This window comes from Octodon degus, unplaced genomic scaffold (genome assembly GCF_000260255.1).
Source record: "Octodon degus isolate 3935 unplaced genomic scaffold, OctDeg1.0 scaffold00160, whole genome shotgun sequence".
NCBI lineage: Eukaryota > Metazoa > Chordata > Mammalia > Rodentia > Octodontidae > Octodon > Octodon degus.
In genome coordinates this window covers 3975240-3990014 of record NW_004524736.1, presented here as the reverse complement: position 1 = coordinate 3990014, position 14775 = coordinate 3975240, and the positions used below count along the sequence as shown (strand labels likewise).

The window sequence follows — 14775 nt, the reverse complement described above, 5'->3', positions numbered from 1 at the left end:
AGGAAGCTTAAGAGTTGAATTAATACCATGAAAAAAATGTATATGTAAATGTTAAATTACTAATTATAAAGAAAACAAAAATACTGTTCAGGAATTGGAATTTATATGCTTTATAGTTTTGTGGTGATTAGTACTTATGGAATAAACACTGAATATTAACAGAACTAAAATTATGAAATAATCATCTAGGAAGGACAGGAAGAGTACACATGTGCCCCTATCAGTATTTGAGAAAATAAAACCTATTTTCTTCCATGTTATAAAGAAAAGGGAGCCAGGGAAATAGCTCAGTAAAATAAGCGCTTGCCTGGCAAGTGCAAAGGCCTGAGTTCAATCCCCGGTTCCACCGAAAAAAAAAGAAAAGAAAAGAAAAAAGAAAAAAGAAAAAAGAAAAAAGAAAAGAAAAGAAAAGGATCTATGCCTACAACTGAAAAATCAAGAAATAACAATATAAACACTTCATTCAGAAACAGATTAGCCAAGATGAAACGTGGCTGCCTCAAGGCAGAACAGAACTACCATAGGAATTTCTTAATAAGTCTATAGAAATTTTAATTTTTTTCTGTCTTAAACCTTACATGCTTAAACTTTACATGGAGAAATAATATATAGTAGTACTCAAAGTAGCTGACAGTCTGCAATGAGGGAAGGGACTTACTCTAGTACGTTAATCAATTGTCTACATCACTAAAATCATTGCTAACAATTTTTAAACACGTTTGCCCTAATGAAAAAAGCCATACCTGTATTATATTCTGTCCCAAGCCCCTTATGTCCTACCAAGGTATTCCAAGTAAGACTAGTATAGAACAGGAATCATCATACTTTTTCTAAAGGACATTTCAGGTTTTATAAACAAAAACTCAAAGACTAAAACAACTCTTATACTACTGAGTTCCACTGCTGTATCACCTAAACAGCCACAGATAATACTGAAAAGCACATGGCTGTGTTCTAATTTCTTCATGACACTAATGTTTAATTTCACATGCCAAAAAAATTTTTTTTCAGTGTAAAATCCACAGGCCATAAAGAAACAAGTGTAAACTGGGCACGGTGACGCTCGCCTATAATACCAACACTTGGGGGTTGAGGCAGGAAGACTGCCAAGAGTTCAAGGCCAGCCTGAGCTATACAGTGAGTTCAAAGTGAGCTTGAGCTACATACCAAGATCCTGTCTCAGAGTCAATTTTGGTCCAAAGGACAAAGTTTGCCAAGTCAGATGGGTAAGAGCATGAGTATGTTTAGAAAAAAAGCTGTATCACAGTGTTTCAGGCAGTGTGGTATTCTAGCTATTCTCCTTTTGTGCTTTTCTCCTGTTTTAAAAACAAAATTAATGCTGAGGGATTTTGAAAATTCAGGAAGTTTAAAGTCTTTTAGCTACAAATACATTTTTTCTCGCTGTTCTCTAAACAGGCCTGTATTCAAATGACCTAAATTTATGTTGAAGGTTCTACAAGAGACGATTACTCCTCATAAGCCTCAATCAGACCACTTCTTGAGGCAATCTCCGCTATTCTAACACAGTAATATTGGCAATTCCTCATAATCCTTAATCAGCTCATTCTTGATGCAGTCTCTTCTATTCTAATACTGTAATAAATAAAACTTCATTGTGATGATAAAAAACACATCTTGATTTTTTTCAAAAACAAATAAACAGATCTTGGGGACTTACATTTCAAAAAATATTTAAAGAAATGTTCCTACTGCCATTTTTCCCTTTTTCAGTACTCAAATATTTGGATATTTAAGATGAATACAAAGCTATCATCTCAATCATCTACCCTTCTGAATTTCTTTCTTCAGCAATCCCTTAGTTGCCCAACCTTCGAAGCCCAGAATTCATTTTCCAGGTTTCTCTACAAACTCACTTTTCAGATGGACAACAGGGACGGGCAAGGTAGCAGGGCCTTCCCAACACGCACTGAGTGTCACATACCATCAAAGAGATGATGGTGAAAGCCAGCCTGCCTTGTTGAGTGAGCGACCACCATCTGCGTAACCAGGCGCTTATGTGAAGTACAGGCACAGCTAAGTGGGTTTCAGGTGCAGAGAGCAGCATGTCTGAGTTTGCATGCTAGGTCCTTCCTCATGGAGAGGCCTATTCTGGACTGTGACAAAATCTGAAATGCACAGGGGAGTAATCCACCCGGGCCGACTGCAGGGTTGACTACGGTTAACCTAACCACCACCTGGACAGTGCCTACTAAAAGACAGAAGCCCCTTGAGGACTCTACCCTATTACTTTAGGTGGCATTCAGAAAGAATGAAAGAAAAGGGGGGAAAAAAAAGAAAAGAAAAAATGAAATTGAGCCAATTTCTCAGACACTGATAAAATTTGATCAAAGGTAGTGGCAAGCTTTGTCAGGCTGACAGTGCCACCTAGTGGCTGCCCACATCATAATCTCATGGCTAAATGGTAGGGAGACAGCTACTATATAATGGTATTCAAGTACTTTTGGTCTATAAAGACAAAATTCCCAACCTCTCATTTGTTTCTTTTCTTTCTTTTTCTGTTATTTTGTTTTGATAATACATAAAGATACTACACAGAGTTATTTTAACATTAAGCTACATTCCAGCACCACTTCCCCCCTTTTGAGACAGGGTCTCAGCTCACTGCCTAGGGAATTAAACTTGAATTTGTGATCCTCCTGCCTCAGCCTCTCTAGTAGAAGGGATTAAAGGTGTGTGCCACTGCACCCAGCAGCAGCCTCTCTTGGTAAAAGTAAAAGTAAGTTGGAGAACATAACAGCATTTTGGGAAGAAACTGAGAAGCAAGTCTACCATTAAAGTTACCTAAATGTGCAACCATGAAAAAACCATTTTCACAACACTGCTGACACAATCATTTGTCCGATTTAGTAGCTCTAGTTCCATTCAGAGCAAGACTTGGCAGTGAAGGAGAACTCTAGGGGGGAAAGGAGCTTAAAAACAGAATGAGAAAGGATAGGAAATCTCAGAGAAACCCAACTGCTAAATCAGACTAAAACAATGAGGTTATGTACTTTATAGTTAGAAATATAAATGTTCTAAGTCCCTTGTAATACAGAGAGACAGAGACAGAGACAGAGACAGAGACAGAGACAGAGACAGAGACAGAGAGAGAGAGAGAGAGAGAGAGAGAGAGAGAGAGAGAGAGAGAGAGAGAGAGAGAGAGAGAGATTCAAGCGCAACAGCATTTCTAATTGTTCAAACCCTTGTATTATCACTCGCCTGGCAATGTCCACTATGCATATCAACGTGCTAGGAATGACTCACCTTGGCAACAAATTGCTTGTCCTTTTGGTCCAAATTAGCAGTGGGAGCGACATAGTCTCTCCATATTCTCAGCCTGCGCTCCTTGGCAAACCTGGCAACAAAGCAAAGACGCAAGATCAGATGAACCAAGTCCTTTCCATGTGAAGCTACTTACCACCACCATGGTGGGGACAGTTCCTGCAGAGCCCTCCCCTAGCATAAAACCCATCCGGGAGAAAGACCACCAGTCCAGCCAGACAAAGAGAACATGTGAAAATACTCAACAAGTGTACAGCAAATGGAAAACTCCGAGCTACACATGGATTATGGTCATAGCTGGCACACAGATCTAGGAGTGCAACTGTCTGAGCCTGCACAGTGCCAGCGCACACTGATAATCATTCCTTGATTTATCCAGTATCTTCTGAGGGACTACAACAAATAGGATGACAAATATGGAACAGATGCTCTCTGTAACAGGAAAAAGACACACAAACAAACAAGTGTGCCCTCTTAAGAACAAGCCTGCTCACAAGCTTGCTCACTTGCCATCTGAATTGAAAGGTTATCAGCTACCAAATCCAATGTGAATGAACAAAACTGTTACCATACTGAATCTAAAGAAAAACTAGAAAGTAGACAAAGTCCCTATGTTGGCAAGTGTTTTTTTTTTTTAAAAAAAAAAAAAAAAAAACCCTATTGCCAGAAATCCATTTTGAAGTGTTAAACCCTGCAGATATTTCCGGAGTCAGAGTAAGAGTGGGAAATTGAATATGAGCAAAGAAATCAATGAACAGCTGTCTTAAACCACTTACAAATGAGTATATCTATGTGTAATGGAAAGGAACTATTATTTCTGAAAACAGACTTGTCACCTTTTCTCTAAGAAGCACTAAATTGAGAAAAAGATAAAGCAGGATGTAGTAGTTATGAAACACTTAAAAGTCTTTCATAGAGAGGATGTAATTTCACCAACAATGTATGTAGCTCAAATAAAGCATGCAAATCAGCAGGCAAAGTAATCATAAATTAAGATATGATTTGCATTCTCTGGTCTAAGCTTGTTTTATAATGATGAGCACTCTCCAAAAAAGTCTATAAAAATCTTCTACAGATGTTATAAAACATGTAGATATTACTTTAATTGTACTTACTTTCTTCAAAAAGAACTTACAGCAAAAATAAAATTATCAACCAAAATAATAATTTAGAATAATGGATTTAAAGTCTTCTGAACCAAAGAAAAGAGATTAAACCTCAGACTACTTAGAAGTATCTGAAACGCTCTACTTATCTTTTTATTGTAATTATAAAAATACAAAAATGTAATTACTGTTTTTTAACAATGATGTACATTTGTTAGACCTAATGCCACATCAAATGCTCCAGATTAAAAATCTACTTTCATAAAAATTTGCAAATATATCTGACACAAGTAGAGAAGGGTGTAAACAACCTGAGAAATGGCATACTATAGTTAACTGACCTTCCAAAAATCATAAAGTTGTCAAGATCACTTTAATTTCAAGAGATCTTTGTCATTGACTCTTTGCTAGCTTCTTTCCTTACAGGTAGCCTAGAAGTGAAGATTCAGGTTTTCCTGAGTATTGTTTCCATTAATTTACTCTTGATCTCTGCTTTATTTTCTTCTATATACCTCCTAAGATAGAAATTTACCCAAACATCTACCAATACTTGACAGTTGAATAGCCACCAATCTTTGAGATTTTTATGCTCAGTTTTCCAGAAAAATACTTATTTCTACATATGTGTTAATCATAAGGCACCAAACAAAAATGATGACAATAGCAGCCCCAAGTTGTAACTTTTTTGTTACATTAGAACTCTTTTTTTTTTTCCCCCCTTTGGCCAGTTCTGGAGATTGAACCCAGGATCTTAGCACTGAGCAAACCTATTTTGGCTTGCCTTCTGTTTGAGACAGCATCTTGCAAAACTGCTCAGGTGGGATTCAAATTTATAATGCTCCTGTCTGCCTCTCAAAATGCTGGCATTATAGGCATCTGCCACTGTGGCCAGCTAAAACATACTTTCCCTAAGTTAGGGCATCCGGCCTCACAACATGGACCAGAGGTTCCATTTTATCCTTTTTCAGCATAGCCCATTGCCAGGCTGTCTGAGAGTAGCTGACAAGTGATTTCACCATCCTGAAATGAGCCTTATTTAATTGCAAATGCCTAAAATCCAGAATATAGGATAAATGCTAGAAAAAGGTTACCAGGAAACAACACATGAAACAGAACAGACACAAACAGGTGGGAGAATATACGGCTAGGTGATGAACATCTTTGGTAGGAAGGCGTCCCTGACAGACCTTACCTCTCAGCTGCCCTCAGCTTTTCTGCGCCCCGAGTATAAACTGCAATCGACCAGTCCACACAGCGTGCAAAACCTTCCTTCAGGAGGAGCTCAGTGATGTTGCCATTCTGAGAAATAAGGTGCGTGAGAAGCAGACACAGATTAGATTCTGTAGCAAGAAAATCCCTTTCTCTATATTTGGGCACAATGAACGCAGCCACAATCCACTGGGCAATTCATTTTTTGTTTTTGTTTTTGTTTTAACAGTTTGTCTCACTAAGAAACTACCTCTAAGATGGGAGGCACCATTCTGAGACTTCTCTCAACAGCCTCAGCCAGCTTTGGCACAGTACCCCTCACTTAACAGGCATAGAATAAATGTTGATGGCACCGAATGGAATTGACATTTCAATAGTTCTTCTTGGGGGCAGAGAAGCATGCTAGTCTCTAGTAAAGATTACACCTTATTCATCCCTTCCCTACCTAATTCCTCCCCTTTCCATAAGCAGAAAGCTTAAGAACAGACTGAGTGGGAAACAGCCTAAACTCCATTTGCCCAGTACAATTCTTACTCCACTGTGACACAGAGCCATCTGGCAGGGCACGGCCAGACAGTCAGCACTGCAGAAGAAACAGACATGACCTTGGCACACTCCAAACCAAGCCTCATGGCCTTCTAAGCTGCCACCATGAAAGAATTGTCTTGCCAAAAAAGTAACCGTAACTTAACGCTGTGTTATAGGTTACGATGATGGAAATTCACTTAGTTGTCACAAAATAAGGTCATGTCATTTCCAAGAATAATCCATCTATCACAGTGTACAGCACATGAACTAAGAACCCCAAAGAACCTCACTTCTGCTCACATCAGAGACAGGGGATAACCAGATAAGGCCTGGAATATAGAAAATAGTTTTTCAACGTATTAGTTTCTAAGATGGTCTACAAAAACTCTACCAGCAGCTGACTTTTAGATCTACACAAAAAAACCTCCTCTCCAGGCCAACCCCACTAACAACCTTTAGGATCAAACACTTGGGAAAGTAAATGATTCTGTTCCTCTTTCCCTTATGAGCCCAGTACCATTTGAGATTAACTTCTTAAAGGTGAGAAGTTGAAGAGATTTGTCCAATTCTCTAAGACATATGACACTACCTTAGAAAATGCCTCAAATCATTAGGTGGTGATTCTGCCAAGACACTTCAAGGGATATTAAGCATAGATAAGGATCAAAGCAAAATATGGCTCGCCAAACCCTGAATGCACCCCTAGCCCAGCGCAGCACTGTCTGCGTGGCACACTCACTGGGTGAAGGATGGTGCCTAGAATGTTCTGGTTGTGGCAGCTCTCCAGGATGATCTGAACATCTCTCTGAAGCAGTCGCGACTCAGTGAAAAATTTAGCTTCTGCAGCGAAAGGCTCTGGCGTTTCACTGCCATCTGCTTCACGACGAAAGGTTGGGCACTAAAGGAAAGGCAGGCAGGTAAGGAACAAAGCCTAACTGTGACAACGAAGCACTCTTGCCCCACAGTCAGCCTTCCAAACAACACAACTCCACAAGCTAAGCTCAGAGAGGCCTTGCACAGAGAGGTGGAAGGAACATGAGTTCAAGCTCAGCCTGGGCAACACAGTGAGAGCCCATCTCAAAAATAAAGATACTCAGGTCAGGAGTCCCAAATCAGCTAGTCCAACCATTTAAAAACATACTGATAATAGGACTGCTAATACCATATTCCCAGACTTCTTGGTAAAAGCAAACCTGTCATTACCATGGGGGAAGTCATTTAATTATGGCTGAAGCTTGCCCCTTACCAACAAAAGCCACTAGGCCAGTACCTAGTTTTTAATACATACAATGGGGGTGGAGTTCGTATGTCTCACTGCCAGGCAGCTCTGATTTAAATGTTTTTTGTTTTTGTTTTTTTGTACTGGGGATCAAACTCAGGACCTTATGCTTACCAGGCAGGCACTTTTGCCACTGAGCTATCTCCCCAGCCCCACGATACAAATGTAACACATTCCCACCAGTTTGCACCACCACATATGCCACATGGGATGGTCCTGGCGGGTGGCACAAGCCACCTTCAAGACAGTCAGGGAAGTAGCACCAGTGGTACTTCCAGATGAGAGTTATGCACATACCACCTGTTGTTCAAACTGGCAGGAATGTATTAATCTCTAATTTTTGAAAATACAAGCAGATATTTTATATTCATACAAACCACATATATGCAACAAACTTCAGAACTATGTTGTAGCCCTCCTTTCCTAGGTTTACATAATCAACAATCCCAGTACAGATTCAAAGTACTTTCAATTTTAAAAATAAAAAAAAAAAAAAGGCTACCAGAGTAGAATTAGAACTTTCCCATTGCACAATAAGCATAAAGGGACTCCAGTCAATGTTCCATACTAGGAAGAATCAGTAGATTTGAAATTTCCAAGTAGAGGAATATATCCAACACTGAGCATTCCCACAAATTCCAACCCCACTGCACGGCCCCTATGTAGGGTCTGACCTTGATCCCTGACAGCATGACTGTAACCAGGTAGTAATCTGGGAGGAGCAGAGCCCTGACCACACTGCCGTCCCGCACGTGCTCGATGATGGCTGCATGAGAGAACAAATAACTTATCAGAATACCATGTCTAGTATGGACAAAGGCCAAACAGACTGCCTCTAGCCCAGGTCCTCTCCTCCAAACCAGAGAAAGCCTCCCTTTGAGAAGCTAGGAAACACCAACAGAGTAGGAGGGGCCACAAAAATGAGTCCTGGAGAATACGAAGCAGACCTGCTTCTTTGCCTTCTGAACCTTCTGGGACCTCACAGCATACAATAAAGCCTTGTTGTCCAAAATCTGGGATGCTCACCTGATTTGTTATCCAAAATCCAGGATGCCCACCTGAGCACCAGGTGCAAGGAAAAAAAGTAACTCAGTACTGATTGTATGTTCACTTTTCTGAGCCTATAGTTAAGAAAGGTCTCAAAGTAGGAAACTAAATCATATATAAATACATATAAATATGGAGATATGTCATGTAGTAGAATACTTGTTTCTACCTCCAAGATTCAGGGGGAGTTTTTAAGAAGTCTCTAAGAAAGAAGATCTGCACTGTGTAGAGTACCAGCAAGTGACAACCCAGCAACAGCGCAGGATCAGGCTCCATAAAACATGCATGGAGGGGCCTGCAAGAATGGAATTCAAACTCCCTTTCAAAATGCCATGGTGTTGTTTCACCTCCTGGATTTCCTTTGGATGCTAAATAAGCAAAAGAAAGGCTCCCTAGATCTCATGAACCACAAGAAGCAAAGACAGCAAAGAGAAAGCAGTACTCTCCTGGATCCTCTCTGCCTTTTCCCACAGTCTCACCATTGACGGGCTTCTGGTGGTGTGAGTCCACAAAGTGCCTCGGGTTCTCGATGGTGTACTTGAGGTCCCGGATGGTGTGTGAGCCATTCCCCTCACTCCACATGCCTTTCTTCGCTGCCTTTGCTTGTTCCTCGCATTCTGCAAGCCGGTTCTGCTCAGGACTGAGACATGAGAAACCATGCAGTTAGTGAGTTCATAAAACAGAAAGATGCCATTCAGTTTTTTCAGCATCCTGACCCCTGGACTGGCTCCTGAAGCATCTTTTTCAGACCTACAGAGTAAGATACAAGCCTGTAACCAGAAAAATCACCATAAATGCAATTTCCAGACTCCAAACTCATTCCTTCAAGGACAAATTAGATTCTGAGAGCATTTAATGAGAAGATCTAAAGAAGGCTCTCTGGATCCTGCCACCACCCATGAGTAAAGAGAACAAGTTAGTAGCTCAATGGGGAGCTGCTCCAGGGGGTCCAGCCTCATTTCACCACCCCAGATTCAGGAACTACAATCCAGCACAGCACAGCAGGGGACAGTGCAGCAAAGGTGACTAAGAACCACCCTCACTCTCCCTCACTCCCCCCCCCCAAAAGGCTGTTCAGATAATTCCGCCCCCAAGTACTTACACATTCAGTAAGGCCAGCTAGGCAAAGATCGTTTTAAAATGGAGCCTTCTCATTCATTCAGGCAGGAAACCAAACTACATAACTCAGCAACCAAAAAATCAGCAGATAGACCAAGACAAGTTTTTTTTTAAATGCTAGAAATGGTTCTTTTTCCTCATGTGCATGTTAAATTTGGGAGAAATGAACCACCAGGCCTTTACACGATCACAAGAACCTGGCCGTCACATAAACGGGATCTCCTCCCCCTACATCAGTATGAATTTTGAAGCAAGAATGGCCACTGCCCACACCAAAAGGATTCAGTATGCAGCTTCCTTCGCATCCCCCAAAAATTCAGAGGTAGGTGAAAAAAGGTAGCACAAAGTGAGAAAAACACACAACTGAGAAAAAGGAGACTTTGTTATTTAGCGACTGATATTCCAGTGAAGATTCTTCGTTGTGGGATTTTTTTTTTTTTTCTTAAATACATTCTGGTTGCAAACTCTCTTCCCAAAAAAACAATGCAACAGTAATCATGCCAGTAATTGTCCTTAAGCTAAAACTGTGGCATGCTTCCAAAAACACCACCTAAAACAAACATTTTAATTCACCAAGTTCCCACAACACCACTTACAACACCAATTAGAGTCCAGCAAAAGTCTCTTTGCAATCAGAAAGGGCCGCAGAAGTATGGAGTGTGAATGTCCTGGGCCCAAAGTCTAAGAAGGCAGGAAGAATACAAAAGGTGTCTTTTGGCCTTTGTTCATCCTCGTTATTGGCACACTGTATGCAAGTATTTATCTGAAGTCTTTCTGTCAACTACTACAGTCATACACTGTAACAAAGACTTAATGATTTAAAAAGCATGTTTACAGCCTTCAAATTACTGATGTAGCGAATCACTTTTCAGGGGCTAAAGTGTTAATTAAAGCCATCTGCAATCCACCCTACTGCGCGAACACCAGTGAATGGAAGTATAATGCATGCATTATGAACCTCGTATACCTAACACTCTCTTCTAATAAGTTTGTATTACCAGCATCAAAGCAAATACATTTTACCTACTAATTAAATACCTATACATTTACAGAAAAGACTTAAAAGGCTGGAGAGAGGAAACATTTTCCTGGTCAAAATAACTACATCTTTGTCAGTTTCCCAAATTTGAAGCAGATTTCATTTTGAATCTTGTTTAGTTACATTGCTTTATTTTTCACCACACAATTCTTTGTATCCCACGTCATCATACAGCTATTTATTATCTATCTCTTCATTAGAATGATAGCAGAGCCTAAGTCTGTTCACTGCTATAATCTTAATGCCTAGAACACAGTTTAGCACATAGTAAGCGTTCAATAAATATATGAGGTTGGGTGAAAAGATAAATACTCCAGAAATGAAAGATCTATAGTCTAAGACTCATGAATATGAAGAACAGAACTGACCTGTCCCAAGGCCTATTTTTAAAGGAAGTACACATATCAAAATCATTAATGTTACACAGCAAAAGAACTACCAACAGGGTGATGAGATAAACCACCATGTGCAGAAAAAATTTTACCTGCTATTCCTCGGCCAAAGGACTAGTATCTAGAATATGTGAAGAACTGTGAAGAGCCAGACACCCCAATATTTAAAATCCAAAACTGGGCAACTGAAATGAACAGACAAATACTTACCTGGGAGGGGAGATAGCATGATTATGAAATGAACAGACACTTCTCAAGTAAAGAAGTACAAATAGCAAATAAACATATTTTAAGATGTTCAGCATCACTGGTCATTCAAGATTCCATCTCACTCCAGAAAGAATGGCTATCATCAAGAAATCAACTAGTAACAAATCCTGAAAGAACTGTGGTGGAAAAAAGGATTTTTCTTCGCTGTGTAAGTTGGTACAACTAATACAGCAATTAGTATTGAGATTCCTCAAAAAACTAAAATTAGAGGTTCCACTCAATACAGCTATCCCTGCTTTGCTGATATCTTCCCAGAAGAGTTAAATGCACTATACCACAGAAATGTATGCACTCATATTTATAGCAGCAAATTTATAATAGCTAAATTTTGGAAACAGCCCAGATTCCCATCCTTTCATTCCCATGGATGAAAGGATAAATACAAAACTCGGTGTTAAAGACAACAGAGTACTACTCTGCCATAAAGCAAGATAAACTCAAGACATTTTTAGACAAATGGATCCACCCTGAGACCACACTTTTAAGAGAAATAAATGGACATACATAAAAAAAAAAACAAAAACCATAGTTTCTTTTGTACGAGAAACCCAAAAGGTAAATGAGGACAAAAATGGGTGATAGATTTTGGGAAGTGGGAAGAAAAGCTTCAAATGGGAAGGTGAACAACAGAGGGAGGAGGGGGGAGGGAGAAAGAAGGGGAGAGAAGGAATAGGGATAAAAAATTAAAAGAATGGGAGGAAAACAACAAATAAAGTTCTGTAAAGAGAAAGGGGGAAAAGGGATTGAAGGGAAGGGAATAGGAAAAACAAAGAATTTAGATGTAATAGCCATCGGTCCAAACTGCCTATGATGAATGTGATCATTATTTATGTCCAAAGTACACCAATGAAATTTTTAAAGAAAACCACTAATGAGCACTGAATGATCATGGTTCAAAGTAACCCACTGGCAAGCATACCCCAGAAGCCATGAACACACATTAAGTTACCCATTTTGTATTAAGAAAGCAGGAATGAAAATACAGCAAAGCCTGTTTACAGTTGACTGCTCAATCTTTCTATGTCTCAAAAACACAAGAGACAGAAGAGACCTGCTTACTTACTTATTGGCTCTCATGCCTTCTCTCCGGGTGGCCAAGCCCTCTGCAACCAGGGATTCTGCAATGTTTTCCCCGTTAGTATCTGAGGAAGAGAAAAACAAAATTACACCAAAGATTCCTACCTGCCTCCACTATCAAAAGAGCTCCAGCAAAGGCCTCCTCTACACTCAGGTCTTCAGAGATCAGTCTAAGACGACGGGTCTCCTGAACCCAAAGGCCTATCAGTCTTCCCACGACTTTTGTTTCTCATTTCCTAGTGTATCTTCAGGTCAAAGGTAATCTTGGGAACCACGAGAGACTGATAAAAAAAGTGAGACACAAGCAACACGTAGCTTAGCAGAGTGCAAAGCAGTGATGGAAGGAGAGGCCTGGGGCAACCAGGCTGCTTAATGGCTTAGACAATCTCTCTCTGGATCCTAATTTACTCACTTCTAAACTGAGGAGATCACTTGCCTTGATGGGTTCTTGTGAGAATTAAATAATATGTGTAAATCAGCAAGCACAGGGCCAAGCGGATGGCATAATTAGGAAAAGTTAGTCCATTCCCCTTGTCTGGTCACATGGAAGCACTCATTAAGGGCTGTCTTCCATGCTTTATTCCAGAAAGTCTAACCCTCTCCATGATGTTCTACTCTGTGCTCTAGGAACACACCAACACACGCAGCCCTGCTGGAGAATAAACTGTCTTTTGTGCTCACACAGATAGTGAGCGGACACTGTCTCAATCTCCAATCTTTCACACAGGCAAGAAAAATGAAGTTAAACATAAAACTCAATATGATTAGGTTCAACCCCAGCACTTGAAACATTAATTGCATTTTCATACTATTGAAAAAGCTTTCAGACTCGATATATTCTCTTAAATCTTTGCTTGTCAGTTGAAATGATAAAGGAAGCTATCTATGAGGAAATCACTGCATAAAAATATTTAATATGGCAGAAAACAAGCTCCTAGATAAACCAAAACATAGCAGTCTAGATGATAGGTAATGTCAGCGCAGAAGAAAATTCTGTAAGATTTATATTCAGTACACTACATATCAACTTCTATAAGAGGTAGCAAGTTCATAGAACCCCCCCAAGCTCAACCTAAAGCCTCACCATTAGAATGCTCACATTTCTGCAGAGGCAAATAATAGGACTCCTTCTTTACCAAGAAAAACTGAGGTGAATTTATACTGAGTCCAGCTCTGAGCTGAAAATGGATCGGCCACATCTGTCCATTGAGATCAGACTCAGACTTCACTGATGTTAGTGAAGGCTGCACTGGTTCCTCCAAGCAACAGCAATCTCCAAGAGCGGAGGAAAATTCAAAGTGAAGGATGCAATGGGGTCAGAAGTTAAGTACTGAGGTGTCAAGAGGTTGGAGGTAGAAAGAAAGCAGTCCAAGTACAGCAAGACAAATAGCCAGCCCGCTGACAAAGCAGCCAGCAGTTCTCAGACATTTTCTTGGCACAGTCCACTCAAAGAAGGCCCACTTCTAAAAAGTGAGCTCTACAAACACTACTTGAAAAGGCAGTATGTAGCCCTAGGTTGAATCCTCAAGGAGGCAACAAAATGTGACACAGGAAACTGAAACAGAATCATGCAAGCTGAAGACCTCATTCTTGCTTGTTTCATATCAAATTATGAACCTAGTCAAGTCACAATTCAGGGAAGGGAGATGGTGATCTTCACTTCAAAAGTCAGAAGACTGATCATCTCTCTTCAGTAAGCTTTAGGCTAGCCACTAATCCTACCACTCTCACCCACCATGGAAAGAGCAAACAGAACACTGCACAAGACGCTCCAGGGTCATTCCCAACTCTCTTTCCTAACACTTCTACAACTAAAGTCAGTCTAACATGATGTTGTGCCTGGCCACGGAGCCCTGCTTATCCACCCCTAGCACGACTACCCAAGGAAAGCAGACTCCCAAAACAGCTAAACTGTATGAGATATTAGGAAGCCATTCTGTTTTGTTGAGATTATAGGCTTGTATCCCCATACCTAGCTGAGGGTGAAAGAAACTGGCTTCCAGTTTGTTTTCGTTTACCTACCTGGCTGCTTTATAAAGAGCATATTAATAATTATTCTAATGTCCTCTATGTATTCGAACTCCATTTCCATCCATTCCTCTTATTCTCCCCTCTACTTAATGCAAAGAAAACTACAACTACCATTATGCACATCCGCGTGTGCATGTACATGCATGTACACACACTCACACACACACACACACACACACACACACACACACACAGTATTTCAGAACATAAAACCAGAGCTTAGAGCTTTAAAACAAATGAAGAAACTAGGCTTTGAAAAGTGCAGAGTACAGTCAGAATTCTAACCCATATGTTCTGTTACAAAGTATGTGGCCTGTAAAAAAAGAAACACAAAACAAAAAAAACCTCCCAAACTTCTTGAGCAGATCTTGCACTCTTCAGGCATCTCTAGGAAGA

The 14775-nt window shown here is 40.2% G+C and overlaps 1 protein-coding gene across 1 annotated transcript in view; it reads right to left on the bottom strand.

Annotated features, from left to right (window-relative positions):
- The window catches only part of Snd1 (staphylococcal nuclease and tudor domain containing 1), a 443244-nt gene that overhangs the window by 388202 nt on the left and 40267 nt on the right, over nucleotides 1-14775 (bottom strand). Inside the window, exons 4-9 of the mRNA XM_004642716.2 lie at nucleotides 12335-12413; nucleotides 8931-9091; nucleotides 8079-8170; nucleotides 6865-7023; nucleotides 5581-5687; nucleotides 3265-3355 (exon numbers count right to left, since the gene is read on the bottom strand). Of these exons, the coding sequence (XP_004642773.1) occupies nucleotides 3265-3355; nucleotides 5581-5687; nucleotides 6865-7023; nucleotides 8079-8170; nucleotides 8931-9091; nucleotides 12335-12413 (689 nt within the window). The remainder of the gene's footprint in view (nucleotides 1-3264; nucleotides 3356-5580; nucleotides 5688-6864; nucleotides 7024-8078; nucleotides 8171-8930; nucleotides 9092-12334; nucleotides 12414-14775) is intronic.